Source organism: Euprymna scolopes, chromosome 22 (assembly GCF_053919585.1).
Source record: "Euprymna scolopes isolate OS-2025 chromosome 22, ASM5391958v1, whole genome shotgun sequence".
NCBI lineage: Eukaryota > Metazoa > Mollusca > Cephalopoda > Sepiida > Sepiolidae > Euprymna > Euprymna scolopes.
In genome coordinates, this window is record NC_136503.1 from 42,141,513 (window position 1) to 42,166,666 (window position 25,154).

The 25,154-nt window shown below is 32.4% G+C and overlaps 1 protein-coding gene across 1 annotated transcript in view; it reads left to right on the forward strand.

Moving 5' to 3' along the window:
- Positions 1 to 15,839, forward strand: part of LOC145243374 (GPI inositol-deacylase-like) — a 505,392-nt gene extending 489,553 nt beyond the window's left edge. The window contains exons 25-27 of the mRNA XM_080106197.1: positions 4,957 to 5,102; positions 11,193 to 11,297; positions 15,328 to 15,839. Coding sequence (XP_079962323.1) covers positions 4,957 to 5,102; positions 11,193 to 11,297; positions 15,328 to 15,508 — 432 coding nt within the window. The 3' untranslated portion in view covers positions 15,509 to 15,839. The remainder of the gene's footprint in view (positions 1 to 4,956; positions 5,103 to 11,192; positions 11,298 to 15,327) is intronic.
- Positions 15,840 to 25,154: the final 9,315 nt, after the last annotated feature.

Below are 25,154 nucleotides of genomic sequence, written 5' to 3' on the forward strand. Positions count from 1 at the left end.
TTAATTTTCCATTGCTGTTACTAACGGTAAAATGATGAATATTTATTGCTTTTAAACTATGAGGAAAAATAAAATGTCTATTTCATAATAACTAATTAAGGTAAAAAATGGCACAGGTAAAATGAAATTGCATGAATGGATAAATCAGAAACAAAAAGTGGGACAGGTGAAAAAGTATAGATAAAAATCTCACAAGTTTATCAAAATCTTGGATACAATACATAAAAGGAAAACATCAATAAAAAAAGATTTATCTACATTTGAAAATAAGTGGGGACTTTCTGCTCCTCTCCCCTCTCTCTTTAAAAAAAATAAAAAGAAAGACAATTAGGCAATTTTAGAATCAGGAATTGTATTGGAATCAAGAATTTAAAACAGAATCGATAATTGTATCAGAAGTAGAAAAAATATTGGAATCGTCCCATCTTTAATATAAATCTCACCTGTCTGTTTAATTGTATGCATGTATGTTTGTATGTCTGCTTAAAACTTTCAACACAGGCGACGGATTTTCACAAGATCAGTATCTGGTGCTGCCAGATCTTTTGACTTCCTGAGACGAAATACACCTAAATTGAATTTCTATTTTTGTTTTCTATCCTCTTTTGTAAAACTTAAATATGTTCTGCAAAAACAAAAACAACAGCCCCCCCTTCCCCTCCGTCCCCCTTTATCCCCCCCCCACTTCGTTATTGGCTTCCTAAACTAAAACAGCCCAGCCAATAATACAACATTTTCCTTTACAAAACTCAATTATTTTCTGCAAGGCCGAAAATGGAAACAACAATCCACCAAGAACAGCAAACCAAACTCATGATTAAGAAAATAAAAACAACCAAACTAAAATCCAAGAATGTTTATTTGAAGAAATAAAACAGATTTCACCAGACCCTGTTGGCAGGGTATCAGAATATGCCGACTGCCCCCCTATAGAGAGTGGAAGTCCCTCAATGGGGCTACCTGTTGGCCGTAGGTAGCAACCCATAATGTCTTGGGATGGGATCCTGGTGGTTGAGCAGCCTATAACTAGGGGAAAAAAAGTTGTGGCCCTGCAACATATCACTTCGGCCTTTACCTCGACTAGACGGAAGGTCAGAGCGACCCGATCTGATCAATCGGCTAGTCACGCCAAGCCCTAACACTTACACTGGCAAATGCTAATTGCAACATCAAGGAAAAAATTAAAGATAATACAACATCTTACTCTTACTATAAACATAAGCAAACCAAATAAGTGTTAGAAGGCGGTGGCAATGGTCAATCAATTGCTGAGATAAAACCACACAACTGTTCCCTTCCCGATGTTTCTCTTAAACTGGGAAAATTAAACTAAAGGAGGAATCAGGAAGTGATGGCACGAACTCAACCGATTGAGTATATCTTTTTTGTATCCTTGGGATGAAAGGGCGAATGGGTTTCCCCCCTAACATCTCCCACATTTGGGCTCCAAGGAGGGTGAGGAGCAAGAAAGATGAAAAAACAAATCAAGTATATGGATCTAATAATTAAAAACCCAGAAAAACGAAAAGAACCCACTCTGACGTTTCAGATGTTACCAGCTCAGACAGTGAGCAAGAATTTGAACATATTGATAGAGAAAACTTCCCAAGATTCATAGTAATTGAAACCTTGGAAGAAAAAAAGGCCAGCGATCTATCTCCATTCCTAATTGAAAAAATACTAACTCAAAATAGCAACCCTAAAGCGGTAAAAAAAAATGAAAAATGGCAACCTACTGATTACAGTAGACAACCACAAAGACACAAAGAATCTCCTAGGAATGGAAAAATTCCATATTTATAAATGCAAAACTTCTGCCCACGAAAGGTTAAATACCTCTAAAGGCGTCATAAGAAGCCATGAACTAACCTTAGCTACATCGGACGAAATCAAAAATGCCCTAAGAAAACAGGGAGTGATTGATCATGTGCGAATCAATATAAAAAGGAACGATCAATCCATACCTACAACAACGTACATATTAACATTCAATACCCCTAAAATTCGAAAAGAGGTTAAAATTGGGTATACAATCGAAAAAGTGGAAATATATGTACCAGCCCCTCTGAGATGTTTTAAGTGCCAAAAATATGGGCACCAGAGGGCACAAAACATGTGGAAAATGTGGCCTAAAAGAACCCAACCACATAGAAAATGAATGCCCCAATGAAACTAAATGCCCAAATTGCCTGGAAAACCATCCAGCATACTCCAAAACATGCAAAACCTTCCAAAACGAAAAAGAAATTGGGGAAGTAAAATATAAAGACAATATCTTCTTCCATGAAGCAAGGAAAATGGTAGATTCCTACCAAAAAGTAAACACCTATGCAAACATCACAAAAAATTCAAGCCAAACTAACCAAATAAACTACCAAGAGTTACTCAATAAATTAGTTTCTGAACTCAAAAATCTAATTGAAACTTTAAAAACAAACCAAAATGAAACTAACAAGAAACAAATACTAGAACCCTTGAAAACTCAATTAAGTGACCAAAACCAAAAACAAGCTCCATTTTTAAAGCTTGACCCTTCGGATGACAAATATCGAAAAATTGACCAAAAACATTAATTCCTTCAGCCTCAATTGGGCACTTTTCTACAGAGAGGGGTTGCTTTTTTCACCCATGTTTTTGAAAGTCCTCCCTTTTTTCATCACTTCCGGTTTGGTGATGGACGCAACAGCAAAGACGTCACATTTTTTTTTTACATTCTTTTCCTCCTTCGCAATATGGGTTCGAGCCTGCCTGCCAACTACCACTTTTTTTTTTTTTTTTGCTCAATACGCACCAAACACCTGGGAAACGCTGGGCAGCCAGGATAGTCACTAATAAAGGTTGACTCCACACCAATGGTCTGATGCTACCAGATCAGGCTGTCTGAAGATATCAGCTTCCTAACACAAATGCACCAGACGTTGATGTTATTGTTTTTTCTTTCTCTTTTCAATCATATTCTGCAAAGTCAAAAACTAAAACAATTTTTCTTTTACAAAATAATGAAACCAAAACATGAATAAATATTTGAAGATATAAAGAACTTGGAGCATAAAAACTTTTTGCTAAAATGATTGAACCTGAAAAGGATTGATATGCCATAAAAAAACAAAAAAAAAAAACATTATGAATAAATATTTGAAGATATAAAAATAAGTTGAAGGCAAAAATTTTTTTCCAGATTTGACATTAAATAACCTGAAAAAGGTTGATATGTTATAAACAACTAACCACGCTAGTGGTGCGCAAATGGGGGCGCGTAATGAGGCAGTGGCCCTTGGACGTCTAAATTGGGAAAGGGTTCATCCAATCATGTTCAAACTATTTCAACTGATACTTTCTATATGTGTTCGTTTTCGTAATTAACATAAACAAAAATATGTGACGAAGGTGGAGCATCTGATTTTTGTCTTTGGTCACATGGTGTTAATGACGTAACGAGATAGTTAGAAATACACATAGAGAGATTAGTTCGATATCCAATGCGTTAGCGGACAGATGAGGGTCTTGTGTTCCAAGGTTTGAACTGAATGTTCGCAGAAGGGCGAAATAGTGAAATGCAGACTTGTACCAAGTGTGCCCAGCATGGAAATTAATGATTATATTCAAATATAATTGACGTCTTTACTTTTCGAATGAAAAGCGTCTTTTATTTCAGGAAACATGAAAGAAACCAGTTATCCATCCTTTTGGTAAAGATGAGCAGTGTAAGTTGTCATTGTCACTGTTATAAAAAATAGCCACACACACATGAACACTGGAGACGACGATCAATAAATATTCAAGGAACTAGACGATCACATAATGTTAACACACGTGTGTATGTCAGTGTGTGTGTGTGTGTGTGTGTGTGTATATATATATATATATATATATATATGTATGCATATATACTGACATGTCACAATGGTAGAGAGACATCAGTTATATTGATCCTGCTTATAATCACTCCCTCCCACTATATAGCACAAATCATGAAAAAAGATCATTGCCTAAAAAAGTAGAACATGTGCCCTGCCTTCCCCTCCCCTAATTTTTTAAAATGGTGAGAGCAAATCCTTAATCGCGCAGCCAAAAAGAGACATCTTACCTAAAATGTTTTTGTTTTTTTTTAGCATCACTTGTCAATTTCCAATCACAAAACTGGAAACCATCAAGTGGACCTTTCCACTATATTGTAGTTCACGATAGAAAACAGATTTTTTTAGTTTTACTTTTATTTTTTTCTGGAGTTTTCATTTGAAGTGTCTGACTGAGCTCCAATCTTTGCACCCCCCTCACTAATCCTTCCCCAAAAAATCACTCGTCAAGCGAAAATCACTATCTATAAATTCCCCCAATTCCTGTCAGTGCCTTAAACCTTAACATGGATTCCATGAACAAAGCTTCTTCTCTAGAACTGCCTGCCTGTGTAACTCTGTTTCTCTGGTCTGCTTTCCAGCTAACTATAATATCATTATCTTCAAGTCCAACATAAACAAGTTCTTGTTCAGCCATCCTCATAAATGATCTAATTATATCAAATTACTTCTATAAACAATTATTATGCAACTGTCCCAATGACTACAATACACACATTAACCCTTATCCTCGAGTGGCCTCCGGGCCTTAATATGTGATGACTCCTAAGTAAAAATAAAAAAATTCATGAATAGAGTTATGACAGAACTTAAATAAAAAAAAAGACACTACCAGATAACAAGAAGTAGATACAGCTTGTAAGAAATGATGTAGCCCAGAATAATAAATTAGGATCCTGGGTGATGCCGAGTATCCCTGCTAGTGAGTAAAACGTTCAGAATAGCAGTTATGATCTTTAGATACAGCCCTAACAGTCCCCAACAGAAGATATATTAAAAGCTGCCAGAATGGCACTTTTGCCAAATAGTTTCCTTTTTTGTTTTTGTTAAGCATTATTTCATTTTTGTCATGTTTTCTTTTCTTTCTGCTTTTCTTTAGGTGATTAGTGCTGGCATAATGGCCCATAAATCGCATTCAGCCGATGACCTGTTGAATTTCACAATCCACCAGACTATCTGGATTTTGTGGCAATGGCTGCTCTTGCTCAACTTTCCTGCATTTCTTGCCTGGCAGAAACAACTTACGTAAGTTTATCTTATTTATTTTTACTGATCGAAGTACACACTTACATCAGGTTTCTCCATTTTTTTACAAGTTTATGGCCGAGATTCAAAGTTAAGAACATCTATTGAATATTTTTCCTCCATTTTTTATTTATTTAAAATTTTTTTTTATTCACTAACTTTTATGTGAGGGAATGATTATAATGCATCATCATTCCAAGTTTGTGTTGTTGAATACTCTGTTTGACTGCCTACTCTGAACACTGCTGAAATGGCATTCATAGGGACTTAATTTCTTTCTATTAATGTGTTAATTACTGGTGGTCTGGAGGAAAAACGGAATGAGAGTAAGCTATTCTCGTGGATTAAATAAAGTCTCCAAAATTCTGTACAAATTCACGTGCTGCCATAAAGACTCCCAAGTTCAATAAGAAGGTCGGAGGGAGGTCACATTGACCAAAATGTCAGAACAAAATACATGATAAAAATAGTAATCTGAATACTGTTAAGTATTTCTCGTCCATTTTTTTTATTTAAAAAAATTATCATTTAGTTTTATGATGATGATCGATATTAACTAGGAAATTGCTGGAACGCTATAGTAAAAAAAAAAAAAAAATGTATAATGTGAAATTCGAACCCATGCTGACTACAATATGGTTGTCTTCAAGTCCAACGTAAACAAGTTCTTGATGAGGCGTTCCACTTAAGTTAACAAATTTACAGAATTTCATTACTAACGCTTACTATATTGTCCAATTGACTACTGTACTCTCTTTAACCCTTATCCTCGAGTGGCCTTTGGACCTTGATAAGTGGTGATGCCTATGTAAAAAAAAAAAAAAAATTGGTGGCATAAAATATTAGAACTTAGATCCACATCCACGAGGCCACCAAGCTCGGGAAAATATTTTGTCCTTTTAACCTACCTAAATGAGTTTGGCGTAGTGATATTTTGACTTATCTGTCTAAAATCTATAAATAAAACAAAATAATACATTTTCCCTCTTTTTTGTTTTAAATTTTACTTCAGTAAGTTCTTAGAAATCGAAAGGAATTTTTTCTAAGGCTAACGCTCAATTTCTATATGAAATACATAGACATTCAAGTGTTAATTTAATATGCTCCTTAGCTCTCAACGCTTCAATTAATCAAGCAGTGAAGAATATTGCTTTCCTCTTTCCAGTTGATCATTTAGCTATTGTTAGATATTGGTTGCACAATGCAGATAAAATTATTGCTCCCCAAACAAAGGATTGGACTTAGTAATTTACTCCCATTCGTTTGTTCACACTTTTCTCAGTAACCACGCCTTGGATTATTTTTTGGAAATTTTGCACAAACATTAGTCATGGTAAAAGTAAATTTTTCACATGTGGAGGAGGACCCCACATGCTTGGCTTGTTTATGTTAAGATGTTTTAATAAGATAAAAAAATGATATGTGTCTTTCAAGCCCTACTCTAAAGCCCACATCATTTTAAGTGACCTCTACGTCATTGCTACGTCAGACTCTAGAGATCAACCTATTTTTAAATTATTGTCTTCTAAAATTCTTCTTAATGCAGATAAAATTATTATAGCAATCATAATAATTGCCAACCTTTGGCATTGCTCTACCAATATCTAACACTATGTTATAGTCTATCTTTCTTGTGGTCATCTCTTAGTTTGGCTGGATTCCAGGACAAGAATTCCTCTGGTCTGGTAGAGTATTCATCTTGATGGTGTTACTTGAGTTAATATTACTAGAAGAAGGTGCACTATTCCTCATATGGCATAGTGTATATCTGTATCAAGGGTATTTTGGAGGGTACTTGCACAGTTTAATCAAGACATTAAAGAATGAAAATATCAAAAAAAAGGTTATATTGTACGTATCCGTTTTGAACTGAAGATCTCTGAAAAAAAACTTCACTTAATTTGATCGAGTAGTTTTTTTGTTTTTTTTTTTACAGCAGAAAAACACGTTTTTATGAGAGCGCATTGAAGGCAGACATCTTGGATTTAAAAAATTTTTTATTTGAATTATAGAACACGCAACGGGGAGATAACTCCAGTTAAAGCGCTCACACTCTCTCCCCATCTTTAATACTAGCTTTTTTTCCTAAGAATCGAACATTTTGCTCGGTATCATAATAAATTGTTTTTTCGCTGTAAAAAAAAACAAAAAAAACTACTTAATGAAATTAAGTGAAATTTTTTTTTTTTTTTGGAGAACTTCATTCCATAACGGATACATACAATTTAAACATTTTTTGATATTTTCATTTTTTAATGTCTTGACTAAACTGTACAAGTACTCTTTTTTGTTTTCATTTTACTTCATTAATTTCTCAGAAATTTAGGAGTCTCTCCCTGAGGCTAACACTTAATTTCTATACGAGATATCTGAGTGTTTAGTTAAGATTACCTCTACCTCTCAAAACTTAGTAAAGCAGTGAAGAATGTTATTTTCCTTTTCCTCGATCAACCACGGTGTTGTTGCATTTTTTTTTTGTTTTGTTTTTTTCTTGCTTTGGTCAGATTCTAGGGCAAGGATTCTTCTGTTCTGTTGGTGTATTCATCTTAGTGCTATTACTTGAGGTAACATCACTTGTATGAGTTAGTGTAGAGTGTGTCGTGGGGATTTTATTTGGGCTTCAAACGCTATGCTATTCTGAATATTTTGTTAGTCTAGGTTTACTTGTAAGACCAAGTATCATGTTAGAGTATAGTGACAAACTCTTATGCATATAGACCGAAAACACTCAAAGATGGTATTTAGTAAGTAATTCTAACTATAGCCAATAATATAACAGAGCGCAGATGCATGGATAGCAGCTGTCTGCAAATGACTGAGCTGTGTGTGAGGTGACGTCACAGCAAGGCAAAAGGAAAAGATTACAAAAAGAAGAATGTGTGTGTAAACCGATGATCACCTTAGACACATGGGTGATGTGATGTCACAGCTTAGACGAAAAGTCATGCGTGGCCAGAGAAGGAGTAATAAAGGACTTTTGTTAAAACCTGTAATAGCGAGTTAAATTACTTTCCCCTTTCTTTGCGATGGAGTCGCCAACATGTTGGATTTCTACATATTATTGACTATGTTACAGTAAGCATTCAAACTTGTGTAAGCATTCAACCCTAAAATCTACATAAAACCAAATGTTTTTTTTTTTTTTATTTCCATTTTACTTCAATAAGTTCTCAGAAATCTAGAGGCTTCTTCCTGGGGGCTAACATTGTATTTTTTTTTATAAAATACATAGTGTTCATTTATTGCATGTTGAGACTGTGTGCAGACACACACACACACACAGGTAGTCGGCAGGCTAAGTAACTGGCTGATGAGTGCAAACCTGTCAAAACTGATGTCACTGGAGGTGAATAGATCAAGTAGTTGACTTCACAGCTGCCAGAGTTAAACACCTGCAAGAGAACAGGTCTATATAAACAAGCGAGACAAGAGAAAAGCGAGTCAAAAGATGACAGAAGCCACGAGTCGTCGTCTCTGCACTGTCACTGAAATCTGCCCACCTCCTACTCCCCCTCCTGTCTACCGACTGAAGCGTGCAACGCAAAGCGAGAAATATGAGTATTTTATATTTTTCTAACAAAGGATTTTATTGTTGCAACTTCTTTTTTCTTTGCTGACAAGAAACTGCTATTTGTTTAACACGGTTACATCACACATTTAAGACTCTCTTTACCTCGCAAAGCTCGATTTAGTAAAAAGCAATGAAGATTATTACTTTGTCTCATTTGATCGTATAATTGTGCTTTATTTATTTTTTTGTATTTTCTTGATTGCATTTTAGGATAAGAATTCATCTAGTCTGACATAGTATTCAGCTTCATGTTGTTACTTGAGCTAACATCATTAGGAAACGATACACTATTCCTCATAAGAGACAGTATATAACCATTCGAAGGAGATCTTGGATCAATTAGGGTTTAAGGACCCTAGTAAGAAAGGAAACAAGGGTAACAGTTTTCAGTCAACATCACCTTTGCACACACACACACACACACGGGATTCTGTAAACAAACTTTTTAAAAAAAACATACATAAAATTGCCTTGGTCTAGAAAGATTTCTTCTTCATTCATCTTGGACAGAAAAGATAAGTGTCCTAAATTCTCAATTTTAACATGTTTTTAATGTTGAGAAAATTCCGTTTCCCCCAAAACGTTTTGTATCCTACATTAAAAAATGTACATTTATTCCACTACCTCTTTTCTTAAAAATAAAACTTTCCTATATTAATATTATGTGATGAAAACAACTTGGATGTTTTTTTTTTATTTAAAAATTTAAATATTTACCAAAAATTAATACAACTATTAATAGCTAACATAGTTATACGTCGTTTGTTTATTAAAAAGTTTTATTTTTAAAAAAAATAAAAAAAGAGGTAAATAAAAAAGAAACGCATTAAAAAAAATCTTGCTGGCGAAAAAAACAAACAACTCGTTTTTTATGTTTGCTTACAGAATGCAATATGCGTGTGTGAAGGTGAAGGCCAATCAGAGTTGATCAAAAGCTGTTCCTTTTGTTCCCAACTCTTTTTGGGGTCCTTAAACCCCACCTGATCTGAGATTTTATTTGAGTCTTGAATATTATCTTGTTTTATATATATATATATATATTTTTTTTTTTTTAGTGGGTCAGTTATATATATATATTTGGTCAGGATTTACTTGTAGAGAGAAGTATCCTTATCTGAGCATATCTCGACAAACAGATGTACAGAGAGAGAAAGACAGATGGGGGGGGGGAAAGAAAGAAAGAAAGAAAAGGAGAAAGAAAGAAAGAAAAGAAGAAAGAAAAAAGAAAGAGAAAAGGAGAAAGAAAAGAAAGAAAGAAAAGGAGAAAGAACGTTCAAAGATTGTGTCAAATAAGCATCCAAATTTGGTTTCAAAAACTTTAATTTTCAACAAAACACAAAATCAAAGAGATTTTCTAAGATCAATGTTTATTTAAGAAAAATTGTTACTTAGCGTGTGTCCTTTGTAGGATTCGATCGCTTGACAAGAAATAAAAAATATGTTGACTCACAGTTGCTTTTCTGCATGACGATCACGCATGAGTAACACAGACTCTTGCCATTTCGGTGCAAATGAAACTATTCCAGTGCATAAAAGGAGGTGGAGAGAATGGGAGGCTGAGTTGGAAGAAGAGGTACTAGAGAGACGAACACATGCAGCAGATTGTATACGTTAATTGTTTACGTTAATTGTTTACGTTAATTAGAAAAACAGTGGATGGAAAAGATCACACAACTTTATTGAAACTAATTTTCAAACAAAAATTTAAATTCAACTTGATTTCAATTCTGGTTATTCATCATCATCGCCTCCATTCAGTCTGAAAAGACAATGGATACCTCCTGTAAGGGCGGCTGCGCATGCAATTGTGAGGCAAAAGTTGCACAATCTCCAGCCACACTTCTCCTGAATCGGCACTGCTTGAGTCCAGTGGCAAGAAGTGCAGGAAAACTGGAAACAATGTAGAGATAAGCGGAGAGCATATACAGCACCCATTTTAGTACTGACCAGGCTCAATGTTGCTTAACTTCAGTGATCTGATGGGAACCGATGTGTCAACGTGATTATGCCGTATTCATCTGGTTATTATTAACCAACAAAGAATTAGCAGTGTCAATCAAGAGAAGACTCTGTCAGACATGCATGAACCACGTGATGATGATGTATGAAACCTGGTGTGTGAGGGTTGAGGACATGCATTGCATGAAGAGGAATGATATGAAAATATGAGAATAATGCGATAAATGTGTCATGTGAGTCTTTAAAGATAGGCTTAATTCTGAGGATGATTCCAGTGGAAGGTTAAATTTAGAGAGTATATGTAGATGTGTGCAGAACAGGAGACTTTGTTGGTTTGGTCACATTAAAAGAATGGATGAGAGTTCTTGGGTTAGTAGATGCAGAACAGTTGAGAAAGGCCAAGCAAAAGATGTGATAAAGATGGATTTGATAGAAAGAGGGATAAATAAAGACCTGGCCAGAACAAGATTAGTTTGGAATTCAGTCTCTAAAAGCCAGTATGTAAAACGGATATGAAATTGATATAAATTGAGTATGATTTTTTTTTTTATAAATTTCAGGTATTCGCTTCAGCTGTCGCCAGATCCGAGCCAAATATATGGTCTCATTGCACCAGTTTGTATTGCAGTATTCTTCTTCTGTGATAAATTTGTTCTCATGGGAAGGTAAGTACAATGACAAATGCCATTACGTATGTTTGTTTCTTGTCATTATTAAGCAAGTTGAACTTTTGCATAGAGCTCACAAAGATTGTGTCTTAGGATTACCTGATCTACATGAACGAAGGATTCGATATCGTTTGAGAAATAAGTTGGTTGTTTTTGTTTTATGGCATATCAACCCTTTTCAGGTTATTTAATGCCGAATCCAGTGATTTAGAAGAAAAAAATTTTTAATAGAATATATTTGATTTTTTTTTTTGTCAGTGCAAGTTTTAATCCATAGTTGGGACCCTAACATGTACTACCACTCTGGGTCAGAGTGGACCTGGGAGCAACGGCAATTAAAGGGTGGGTCCAAGCTAGGGCCTCACCATCGGATATAGTTTAAGGTCATATTCAGGATCAGAGAAATAAGTGGAAACAAAAAAAGGAATAACGGCACAGACATAAAACTAAATCGTTCAAATTCTTCCATCTGACATTCTCAGGTAACATTAATTGAAATAAATGCATAGACTATGCTGCCAAGTCTGCTGCAAAGAATGAAGGAGTTCGCTACCATACTAAGAAACATTTCACACCTACCAGTATATTATATCTCTACAAAGCCATCATTTGCCCATGCATAGAGTATTGCTGCCACATGTGGGCTGGTGCACCAACCACTAACCTATCCACCACATCATTTTATCATTTTTATGTTGCATACGCACAATGATAAGTTGTGAAAATAGTTTTTTTAAAGTATGTTGTTTAGTCTGCGAATGTTAAACAATATTAAACCAAAATGAGAACACTACAATAGTCTGAACATTCGATTCCAATGTAGTTTTCTAACTTTGAATTTTAAATAATGAGTATCGAAAAAAGTTCAACAACTTCTGACATTTACAGGGGGTCTTCAGTTAGTTTCCAGACTTGTGTAGGCACTTTTACTGATAGTACACACATGAAACTCTAGTCACCTTCGAAGTAATCTCCTCCGGCTGCAATGCACTTGTACCGTTCCAACAACTTCTGGAAGGTCCCATGAAAGCCTTCTTGTGTGAGCATGTCAATGACCCTTGTCACAACCTCTTTCATCATAATGACAGCCTCTAAGATTCTTCTTGAGCTTAAGGAATTACCAAAAGTCACAGGGAGGATAAGGAACTGCCTTGATGCCCATCTGGATCAAATAGTCTCGGACAAGAATGGAGTTGTAGACTGCACCCTTGGGACAAACTTTGCGCAAATCTTCCACTCCTCACAAATAATTGTGTATACAGTTCCCACAATGACATCAAACTGTGCACTCTCCATCCATAGACACACAACGGTCCTTATCCATGAAATTCTTTATTTGGCCAATCAACTATGGTATTCTGACTTCTTACTCCTCCCACACCTCTCATCATCCCTCACAGACTCCTTGCCTTCCTAGTATATCTGATGCCACTCAAAAAACTGATGCTCGATTCATGTAAGATGGTCCAAAAGTAGTCTGAAGTATTCCATACATTTCGGTGGCATTTTTTCTAAGTTTAAAAAAGAATTTTATTGCATTTTGGTCTTCTAAAGTGTCTTCACGTCCAGATTGCATTATTGAAATTCACCAGTTGTGACAATCAGGCTTTAGTAGAGTGTATTCCAATTCCTTCTGTAGCTGTTCATTTGAACCTGAAATCATAAAAATTGGTCAGTCATCTCCTAAGATGTATAGCAATAACATATTGAATTTTCAAAAGTCTACAACAATTTTAAATGCCTGTGCAAAAAAAAGTCTGGAAACTTATTGAAGGCACCTCATATAAAAACATTGGTTTGAAGGTGCTTATTCTGAATCTACAGTTCGGCAACTGATAAATGTAATGCTGAAGCACACATACACCTTTGCACTAGGTATATATACTAGCAGAACCTGTTACCCAGCATTGCCCAGGTGGAATGTCCACAAGTTTTTTTTTAGAGTAAAAGTTTTGTTTCATACGAGGGGCATGCAATAAGTAATGCCCCTGACCCACTTCCCATAGCAGTAGAGCAACGAAACTTGGCACAGTTATTAGTCTTTCTCTGCATAGGAACCACTCAGAGTTATGCATTTCTCCCATCGTTTGATGCAGTTCTGGAGACCGTTTTTGTAGAACACCCCAGGTTGGTCCTCCAACCACGACGTGACTTCAGAAATCAAGGCTGCATCATCTGGGAAATGCTTTCCTTTCAAAAACAACTTCATAGCTGGGAAGAGGTGAAAGTCAGAGGATGCAAGGTCAGGAGAGTAGGGAGGATGGGGAAGGATTTCATAACCACACGCCTGTGCTTCTGATCTGGCGACATGCAAGTTGTGGACCGGTGCGTTGTCCCGTAGGAGGAGGGTACCTTTGCTGATCTTGCCCCGCCTCTTGATTTTGATAGCTTCCCTTAATTTCCTCAAAAGTGAAGCATAATAGGCTCCTGTAATTGTGGTACCCTTTGCCAGGAAATCTGTCATCATTACTCCATCCTGGTCCCAGAAGACTGTGAGCATGACCATGCCAGCGGAGGGCTGCACCCTTGCTTTCTTTGGAGGTGATGTCCAAGTGCTTCCACTGCATTGACTGGGCTTTGGTCTCTGGATCATAGTGATGGACACAGGTTTCATCCTGTGTAGCAGTCTTTTGAAAAACTTTGACTCATCTTCTTGGTACATCTCCAAATTCATTCTCGAGCACTCGACGCGTTCTCACTTCTGGAATGGTGTGAGCAACCTGGGAATCCATCTGGCAGACACCTTATGCATATACAAATGGTCATGAATGATAGTTTCCACAGACCCTATACTAATCTTAACATCTTGGGCTATTTGTCGAATAGTAATGCACCGATCTTCCAAAATGGCAGCCTCAACTTGACGGACAGATGCCTCATCAATGGCAGAAGGGGGGCGACCAGGTCTGGGAGCTGTTTCCACAGACTTTCGGCCATGTTTGAATTCACGATGCCAGTGTATTACAAGGTCATATGATGAGGCATTATCACCATAAGTTTCTTTCATTTCATCAAAAGTCTCCTGTGGTGTGCGTCCTTTCAAATACAAAAACCGGATCACTGCTCGACATTCAACAGGTTCCATTTCACACCTGACTCAGTTCTGTAAAACAGAAACCACAATTAGTTCAGAGCTGTAATTTGCCACATAACCCGTAGAGATATAAATCATTGCACATCCAAAATTTCAGTTAGATCAGACAACTGGAAGTGTGTCAGGGGCATTACTTATTGCACGCCCCTCGTAACTTTATTTATCAAAAAATATCTCAAAAAAAGAATTTGCTAAAATTAAAAAAAAAAAAATTATTCCTACAATAAAATGAAGTATGGAAACCATATTTAATGTTTTAGGATACATTTTTGCTGCAAATTTAAAATAAAACTTGGGTTTGGTTAGGATAAAAAGAAAAAACAATAGTTTGGTTTGTATTGTGTAGATTGTCACTTGTACTTAGCCAAACACAGGTATTTTCCATAGTGGTTAATTGATTTTTTTCAGGTGAAGTTTTTCATAATTTGTTCCCCCCCCCCCCCATTAAAATCTAAAAATTCGAAAATGTTTCAAATTTTTAGTTTCTCCTTTTTCCTTTGCTCTCTCCAACATGAAATTTTTTTTTATCACATTCATGTAACTTTGTAGCTAATAAGATTCTTTTAAATATTTGCTCTGAAAGCTCTCAATACTGTCCACAAGTTTTGCTTAGAGTAAAATGTTTTGTGGAACAACTTTATTTTACAACTTCATCTATTTTTTTTTTATTTTATGGATAAACGTTTTGTGACATAAAATATTTTAAAGTCGTAGCGATTGGTAATTAATCTGATGTTGATTAACTATAAAATTCCGAACTGCACCCAATTTAAAATAAATTGTTCCAAAATCGAATTGTCCCATCAACTAAAAAAAAAATACATTTCAAAATTAACATTCGTTTTATTGATTTAAGTTATAAAATCTTTATTTTTACTGAATGTTTACCATATGCCATTTTATATCTTAATTTTTTTCATATTTCTTACACAGGTTAAGCAGAGGCTTCATCTCCTTTGGGCTCTACATCTGCGTCATCGTTTTTCTTCTCTTTGGCATAGAGAATGTCTTCCGTCTCCCCATTTTCATCATGTTTATCTTTGGATTGCTTGCCGCCGTCAGCCTTCTTAGTTCCTTGTTGCGAATAAGGCAGGAAAAGTCTAAAAGCCTCTAAATCCCTGTCTCTTTGAATGCATTCCTACAAATAAACCTCTACAGCCTTCACTCGACTGGAAAGCAAAATGACAAAAGTAAACCTTGTGTGTGCATGTGTAACACATAAAGCTATCATGTCAAATTTTTTAAGTCAGACCCAAATAGCAATCTGTTTGACATATATTGATATTTGATTCGGAATTACCTTTTTTTGTTTATTTCTTCCACTGTGCTATTTTACATCGGTTTCTATTTTGGAAAAGAAAACTTTTAGAGTGAAGACTTTTTCTCTTACTCACCACGAGTGTCTTAAGATATTACGCACGTATTTGCAATAATCCACCCTCCCACTCCTAAGAAAAAACAACTATAGCAAAATATTTAGTGATTTAAAAAGAATTGGAATCAGTAATTGTATCAGAATCAGGAAATATATTGGAATCGTCCCATCACTAATATATACAGGGTGGTGTCTAGAAAAGCGGGAAATTTGTCAAACAACGATTTATTTTTACAAAGAATAATTTTTACAAAGTTTTTTCAAAGACAAATGTTATATTATACTCATAGATACTCAAAATGTCGTCTGTGCACTTCACTGCAGCGTCTCAACTTAGAAAACCAACAAAAGAACCAATCAAAAAATAGTAATCACACATTTTATTCATGATCTAAGCTGACCTTCAAATTTCCCGGCTTTTCTAGCGACCACCCTGTGTATACATATATATATATATATAGATAGATCACTCCTATATTATTATCAAAATGTATTACTGGTATTTACATCAATAACACAAGATAGCATTTTGAAATACGGCATATACAATACTGACGAATGATCCATAGATGAATATTGGAATGCCTAACTTGCATATTATTTGTTAATATTTAATAATATTTGTTAATGTTAGTCTATAATAAATTAATGTTTGCACATTTCCTATTTATTATTACAGAATCAATTCTCTATCGATTATTATATATTATATGGTACTCAATATATAGTAGTAATTTCAAAAGTAAAAAAAAAATCAAAATGACTTGTGATAAAATCGAAACCAAAACATTTAGCACTCTAGCCTTTGTCATTCCCATTTGAGCTATCATCAGAGGAATTAGAAATAGTTAAAAATGAACTTCAAGGTATAAATGTATATTTGCGAATGCATACGAATAATACATTTAGTCGACTTACGTCTGCCAAACTTATCAATTTTGACTCCTTAGCAGTTATTTTTATTGTCTTATAACAGTAATTAAAGCGATTTAATAAAAAATAAAAGGATAAATGACTTAAATTTTCTTAAAAGGATGTTCATTAAGTTTCAAGGGAGGTAATTTAAACGGAACAAGTATATCTTAGCTAGAAAGAAAGATATGCATAGAGGGAGAGGAGTTGGTTCTCGCACTCCCACTCTCTCTCCTCCACCCACTCTCTTTCACAATAACAAATTTTCTTTTGTATCGTTTTTAAAAAAGCCTCCCACTGTACACGTCATCATGAAAGAAAATTTATTTCTTTGATTTTCTATTCATTTCTTATTTAAAAAATAAAAAATAAATAAATTTGTATCAAAATTACCAAAATGTTAATATTTATCTATTTGTACAAATACATTTTAATGTTTATCAATTTATATAAATAAATGTAAAAGTTTTTATCTCATGTTTACAAAAAACTTATGACTGAAAAATCTATTTAAAATTTGGTTTCAAGTAGTGAACTTTGCGAAATGACAGCAAGCTGGCAATGTTAGCTCATGAGTTATAATTCCCTTTGTGTTTACAAACATACATCCCTAAAAAGATTTAAAAAAAACAAGATTTGAAAATATTAATCTAATTTCGTAATCAAATTATTTTGTGAAATAGGATTTATTTTAAAAGTTAATTTTAGTATTTGACATTAATGTTAGGATAAATATTAATGTGGATACAAAATCCGCATACACAGACATCATTGCAGTTATTTTTGAAGAACTTTGTATAACTGCACCTGATAACTTCCCTTTAATCTGTTTTGATGAGTAAAGGAAAAAGTCTTGATCCTAACAGTTTCCTTAGTTGGAATAAGTATTTTCAGACAAAAACTAAAATGAAATAAAATATACTTGTGTCAATGTCACAGTGAAAATAAAAAGCAAAAACAAATGATAGGCTAGTCTGAATCAAGTATCGATATGACAGATTACTATTTGAGTCTGACTAAAAGATAACTTTATATGCTAGATATGTTTCTGTTTAAATAAATAGACTTGATTACCTTTTTTTTCCTGTCCCCTTGCAGCTCCCCATTTTTCCATAATAGTCAAAGAATATCTTGGATACTTCAAAAAATGTATTTGAAATTGAAATAATTACGTCCACTTGAATGATTTGATCAAAATTAATTCCGCTGTGATTTTTTTTTTTTTTTGAAAAGAAAATCATTTTGAATTTTTTTTTTTTTTAAAGGAAAATCATTTTGAATTTTTTTTTTTTTTGAAAAGAAAATCATTTTGAATTTTTTTTTTTTTTGAAAAGAAAATCATTTTGAATTTTTTTTTTTTTTTGAAAAGAAAATCATTTTGAATTTTTTTTTTTGAAAAGAAAATCATTTTGAATTTTTTTTTTTAAAGGAAAATCATTTTGATTTTTTTTTTTGAAAAGAAAATCATTTTGATTTTTTTTTTTGAAAAGAAAATCATTTTGAATTTTTTTTTTTGAAAAGAAAATCATTTTGAATTTTTTTTTTTTGAAAAGAAAATCATTTTGATTTTTTTTTTTGAAAAGAAAATCATTTTGAATTTTTTTTTTTTTGAAAAGAAAATCATTTTGAATTTTTTTTTTTGAAAAGAAAATCATTTTGAATTTTTTTTTTGAAAAGAAAATCATTTTGAATTTTTTTTTTTTTTTGAAAAGAAAATCATTTTGAATTTTTTTTTTTGAAAAGAAAATCATTTTGAATTTTTTTTTTTTAAAGGAAAATCATTTTGATTTTTTTTTTTGAAAAGAAAATCATTTTGAATTTTTTTTTTTGAAAAGAAAATCATTTTGAATTTTTTTTTTTTTTTGAAAAGAAAATCATTTTGAATTTTTTGTTTTTGAAAAGAAAATCATTTTGAATTTTTTGTTTTTGAAAAGAAAATCATTTTGAATTTTTTTTTTGAAAAGAAAATCATTTTGAATTTTTTTTTTTTTTTTGAAAAGAAAATCATTTTGAATTTTTTTTTTTTTTGAAAAGAAAATCATTCTGAATTTTTTGTTTTTGAAAAGAAAATCATTTTGAATTTTTTTTTTTTTTTGAAAAGAAAATCATTTTGAATTTTTTTTTAAACGAAAATCATGTTTTTGAATTTTTTACATCACGATTGATTTTTCATATTATTTGAATTCTTCGAACTATTGTTCTCATCTTGCGTGTTACTTTCACAACGTTTTGGTCGATGTAACCTCCAACCTTCTTCAGGTGTATCTTGTCAAACTTGGGAATCTGCACAGAATTGTGAATGGTACTCTTACTACCATGCTCTTGTTCAATCATCCATAATCGGGTGGAATTGCTAAGTAATTCACAATTGTATTTTTATTTGTATTTTGAGTGTCATTTCTGAAGGTTGAAGGTTCAATCTTCAGAGCAGGCGATGCTCAAAATACAATTGTGAACTACTTAGGACTTCTGTCCACTCATGGCTGATAGAAAAAAGCATTCTATCTCAGTGGATTAAATAAAGGGTTTCATTCTAAACTCTCTGCAAATTCCCAAGTTTGACAGTAAGATTTCCTTGTTCGACAAGATACACCTGGAGAAGTCCAGAGATTAGATGGGATGAAACGTTTGTGAAAATAACACTGAAAATGAGAAAAGTAGTTTGAAGAATCCAAATACAAAAAAGAAATCATGCTTTTTTTTTTTTTCAAAACCTAACAACCATTGTGTTCTTTACTCATGCTTTCTCGCCTGACTTTTACTCTCCGTTGTTGACAAGCAACTCAAATTCAAAGAAGTTTTCGTGACTCGATTAAAAAATAAAAAATCTCTGTGAAGATTACACCTAAATCAACTCCTCCCCAACCCCAAAAGTTGAAATTCCACCTTTTTAGGTGATTACATGTGAACACCCTGAAAAATGTAGTGGAAAGAAAAAAAGATTTATTATTCTAGAATTTAGAGTGAGGACTCAGTTTTGTATATAAATTTAACATAAACTGATTACCCATTTCCGGGACATTCTAGATTTTAGGGCAGTTAACCAAACTTTTTTTTTACCACTAACCTTAAGTCAAGGACGTAAAACCACATGTAATAACTAGGGTTATGACAACAGCATATTCTTTTCCTTGTTTTGATTCCGAGGTATATATATATATATATCCATTGATATCTTATATGTTTTTATGTAGAGTGATGTGATTCTCGGTTGATTAATTGTGTCTAACTGTGTCGGATACATACTCGAGAGTCAAAACAATGAAAAGAATATACTGTTGTCATAGCCCTAGTAATAACATAAAAAAAACACATATCCCCCCCCCTCAAAAAAAATATATATGCAAGATTTCTAACATAGAAAAAAAAAAAAAATTGGTTAACTTGCTTACAATGCTAGAATGACCTGGAAATAATAGATTATCTATCGAATTTATATTTGAGATCGATTCTCATTATAAATTCTAAAATAATTGTTTTTACTTTTTGGTGACATTGTAGAATCTCTTTGGGGGAGGGGGTTATTAAACAGAGGTTGTTGATCTTAAATACCAGCACGTTTCACTAAAGTATTTTAGCATCATCGAAAATTTATATAACAAACTTTTTCCTTTTATAAGAAAGAATTGTTTATAAATTTCAAAAAATGCTAAGAGACTTAAACAAAACATAAAATGTAAGTTAATACTTTTTTCAATATCATCTAGATATTTTTGTCTTTTTTCTTTTCTTTTTTTTTTACTTTTTCTGCTTTCTTTCCTTTCTGTTCTCTCTTTTTTTCTTTTTCCTCTATAATATTTTTTATCATTATAGTCTAACATATTAGACTTGGTGGCTGTAGCAGATTAGCACCATATCCAATGGATTAGCACCATATCCAATGTGTAATGGATGAATCGACTCATGTGCTTGTGGATTGTATCATTTTCAAAATCAGTGATTCATTCATATAATTTTAGTGTTTTTAATAAAAGTGATTTTTTTTTTTTTTTTTTCAAAATCAAAAATAATTCTGGATTATATACATGTGTGTGTTCATTAGTGTTGGGACAGTTAATCGGAATCAGGAAAATGGGAACTTCTGTTGTTATCAGAACAAGAATTTTTTTGGCGTTTTTTTTTTCCAATGCCAAAAACGATTCTTTTAAATTTTTTTTTTTTTTACCTTTGTTTAAACTTTAAATTCCATTACTCATACTACTAATAAAAAAATATTTATTTTGAACTATCACTAAAACTAAAATCTATAGATTTCTACTACCCACAAGTGTATTTTTATATTTCTGCAAATGTGTTAAGATATATAACAGGTATTTATTATAATCCACCCCCACCCGTGAGGAAAAGCAGTAATTATAGCAAAATATTTCATGATTTAAAAGGAATCAGTAATTATATCGGAATCGTCTGATCACTAATATATATATATAAATGCTCTATCTATAATATCAAGCATTCTTTTATCACAATAAAATCTAATATAAATGATATTTATATTGTCCATTTAATTATCCATAGGCTGTTTCAGCTGTATCACTGCTCTTTTAGTGTTGATAGATTAGCACCCGCCCCAAGCTGGTATCAAACGTTTGACAATTCTAACAACTTGATGATGGTACAAGTGCTGTTAGCAAGTAATGTCAGCCATGTTTATGTACAAAGAGTTTTGCATATTGATTTTTTTCTGTAGAGTATCTGTACGAAAAATGTCTGATGAAATAATAACGGTTTGTTTCTGCAGAGTGAAACAGATCTGTAAAAAATGTACCAAATTTTAACATGCTGGAGCTGTTTTGCATGAAAAATAAATATTTGGATCTTGGAATATAACTATACTGTTATTCTTTTATATATATATATATATATATATATATATATATATATATATATATATATATATATATAAGAATAAGTCTAGTTATATATATATATATAAGAATAACAGTATAGTTATATATATATTTAAATAAGGGAGTAGTCACCAACAATGTGTATTTTTTAACATTATTTTATTATTCCATGTCTTGGTTTTTCATTGAGAATTATGTTTAGATCATTGTAATAATGTTTTTAAATCCTTGAAATCGTTTTAATGCGTTTCAGACGTTCTGTGAAGTATTAATTAAAAAATTATAATCAATGATTTAATAATTATTTGTGAACAAAAAAAAAATTTTTTTTTACATATGTTTCTAGTGGAGTAAAAAATACGCACAGATAATCTGAGACGTTTACTTTGAAAAAAAAAAAAGCAATTCACCAGAAAGTCCTAAAAAGGCACAACTGAAATTAATCGAAGCAAAATCACATAAAAATGGCACATGGACGAACATAGAGTTCACCTCCACTCTGTTAGATATAAAGAATTAAACACAGGAAAAAATATCAAGTTGGGCGTAATTAGCCTGGATTACCCACGTTTACCTTCAAATCCTCTAGAACCGTGTAAAAAATATTTTGTTTCTAAATAGAATGGTATCATTTTGTATTTAATATCTTATATATATATATATATATATATATATATATATTTATGTGTATTTAATATCTTATATATATATACAATGATTTTAAAGATGTGATTTACAAGTGTATAGAATTTACAAGAATTTTTTATAATAATTTACAATTTTACATTACAACATATATATATGTAACCATGTGTACACACACACACACACAAGTATATATATATGTTGTAATGTAAAGTTATAAATTATTATAAAAAATCATTGTACATTTTAACCACGTTCTTAACACATAAAAAAAAAAGAAAAAACAGATGGACCAAAACGCCTACGGAACTTTCTTGCACAGATTCAACGGCAATTCGAAAAATTGAAAAATTACAAAAAAAACTCATTAAGCAAGAATACTCTGTGATATTCAATAATACTTGTTTGAATATATATATATATATATATATATATATATATATATATATATATATATATATATATATATATTCTTTAAACATACCATGTTAATAGTAATAGACACACAAGTATTTACTCATTTTTGGAAAGTTTTTCTTTTATTGTTCACAACATTGTGTACAATCTTTTCAACCCCTGGTGTTGGAAGATAAGAATATAACTGTTCATCAAATTATAATTTGCACAAAATTGGGCTTCATCAGCGCATAGAAAAAAAAACAATATTTTTAAAGTTTTTTAGCTCACAAATAGGACCTTTCCAGTTAATACAGTCGGCATTCAATTTTTTTTTTTATCAACAACGTATATATATAAAGTTTCAAGTGAGTTTTATCTGCATTTTTAGATTCAATGCATTTTCCTGGAATGCAGTAGTTGCTTGAATTCAGTACATTCAGTATCAAATATTGGTTTTTGTTTTTTTCTAATGCGCTGATGAAAGCCAAGTTATGCAAGTTATAATTTAATGAACATTTCTATTCTTATATGCCAAACTGGGGGGGGGGGCTGAAACAATTGTACACACTGTGTTGTGAATAATAAAAGGAAAAATACTTGTGCATCTATCTCTGTTAATATGGTATCTTTGAAGAAAATTTATAGCTCTAGTATTGCACTATTGAGCTATCTAAATGAGAACGGTATTTGTTCATATGTAATCACTGTTCTAAGTAGTTAAATTACATATAAACGTATTAGCTATATATATATATATATATATATATATATATATATATATATATATATATATATATATATAAGAGGTATATTTGGTAAAAGCATGGAAAAACGTGCTCAATACGTTAGTAGAGCAAAATATGTTTTATTTCAGCTTTGAAGATTTTTACTTAAATCATTACAAGTTGTTTCAATTGAGAGGACAATAAAATTATCCTATCGATCTCGTCAGACGATCTAAGGATAATTTTATTGTTCTGTCGATTGAAACAACTTGTAATGATTTAAGTAAAAATCCCCGAGGTTGAAATAAAAACAAATATATATATATATATATATATATATATATATATAACAGCTTAGAAAAATACAAAAAATTGACATATTTATTAAGTTTACAAGTTCCAAATATTCACCATCAACAAGGTTATAGGGGGCATACGTTTCCAAGATAAATTTCTAATTGCATAGATGAAGAAAAAAAATAATCAATATTTTGCTAATAGTTTAGTTAAACATTGAATTGGATCACAAATAATACAAATAACAATATTAAAATAATTTTGATTTTTACAAGTTGTTACTGTTTTATCCTTTTTCTGTTTTGTTAACCCTGGCCAGTCGTGCTGTATTTACTCCTGCCGTGATTAATTTTTGATTTTTTTCTTTCTTTCTCATTTTTATATAAAAAAATTGTTTAGAAGTGATGAATTTTACGTCGACATTTTTTAATGAAATAAAAAATGTTCAAAAAGTTTTTTTATTTTAGATTTTTAATTTGATTTCATAATTCTTTATAAAAGTCGTCAAATAATTTTCACAAATATGAAAAAAAAAAAAAACCTCCGGAAATATTTTTTGTTTGTTTTTGTTATATATATATAATGCAATAAGTTTCCAGACTTTTTTGTACATGCATTTAAAATTGTTGTAAACTCTTGAAAATTCAGTATCCTATTACTATACATCTTATGGAGATGACTGACAAATTTTTATGATTTCAAGTTCAAATGAACAGCTACAGCAGGAATTGGAATACATCCTACTAAAGCCTGATTTTCACAGCTGGTGAATTTCAAAAATGCAATCTGGATGTGAAGGATACTTTAGAAGAACGATATGCAATAAAATTCTGCTTTTGGAAAAAAATGTCACAAAAACGTATGGAATGCTTCAGATTGCTTTTGGACCATCTTGGATAAATCGAGTATCAGTTTTTGAGTGGCATAAGAGATTCAAGGAGGCCAGAGAGTTTGTGAGGATGATGAGAGGTGTGAGAGGAGTAAGGAAGTCCAAACAAAATTTGATTGGCCAAATAAAGAATTTCATGGATAAGGACCGTCGTGTGTCTATAGTGACAATAAGTGTATGGTTTGATGTCAGTATAGGATCTGTACACACAATTATTTGCAAGAAACTGAAGATGTGGAAAATTTGCACAAAGTTTGTCCAAAGAATGCTCAGAGAAGATCAGAAAGAAAGATGTTGTCATTTGACCAAGATGGGCATCAAGACAGTTCCTCACCCTCCCTATTGTCTAAACCTTGCTCCCTGTGACTTTTGATTATTATCTAAGCTTCAGGAAAACCTTAGAGATTGTCGTTATGAGACAATTGAGGAGTGGAAAGAGGCTGTAACAAAGGTTATTGACACGCTCACACAAAAGGACTTACATGGGGCCTTCTAGTGTTAACTGGTTGTTTCCTCAAGTCATTCCCGACACGATTTATTGCTGTAATCATCTATTCCTAAATGCACATAAAATATCTCTTGTGAATTTGTGCCTCTAAGATTTTATTTGGTTTCTTTTCTTTACGTGTAACATGTCTCTTGTCTTTCTCCCAAAAATGGAGATTTTA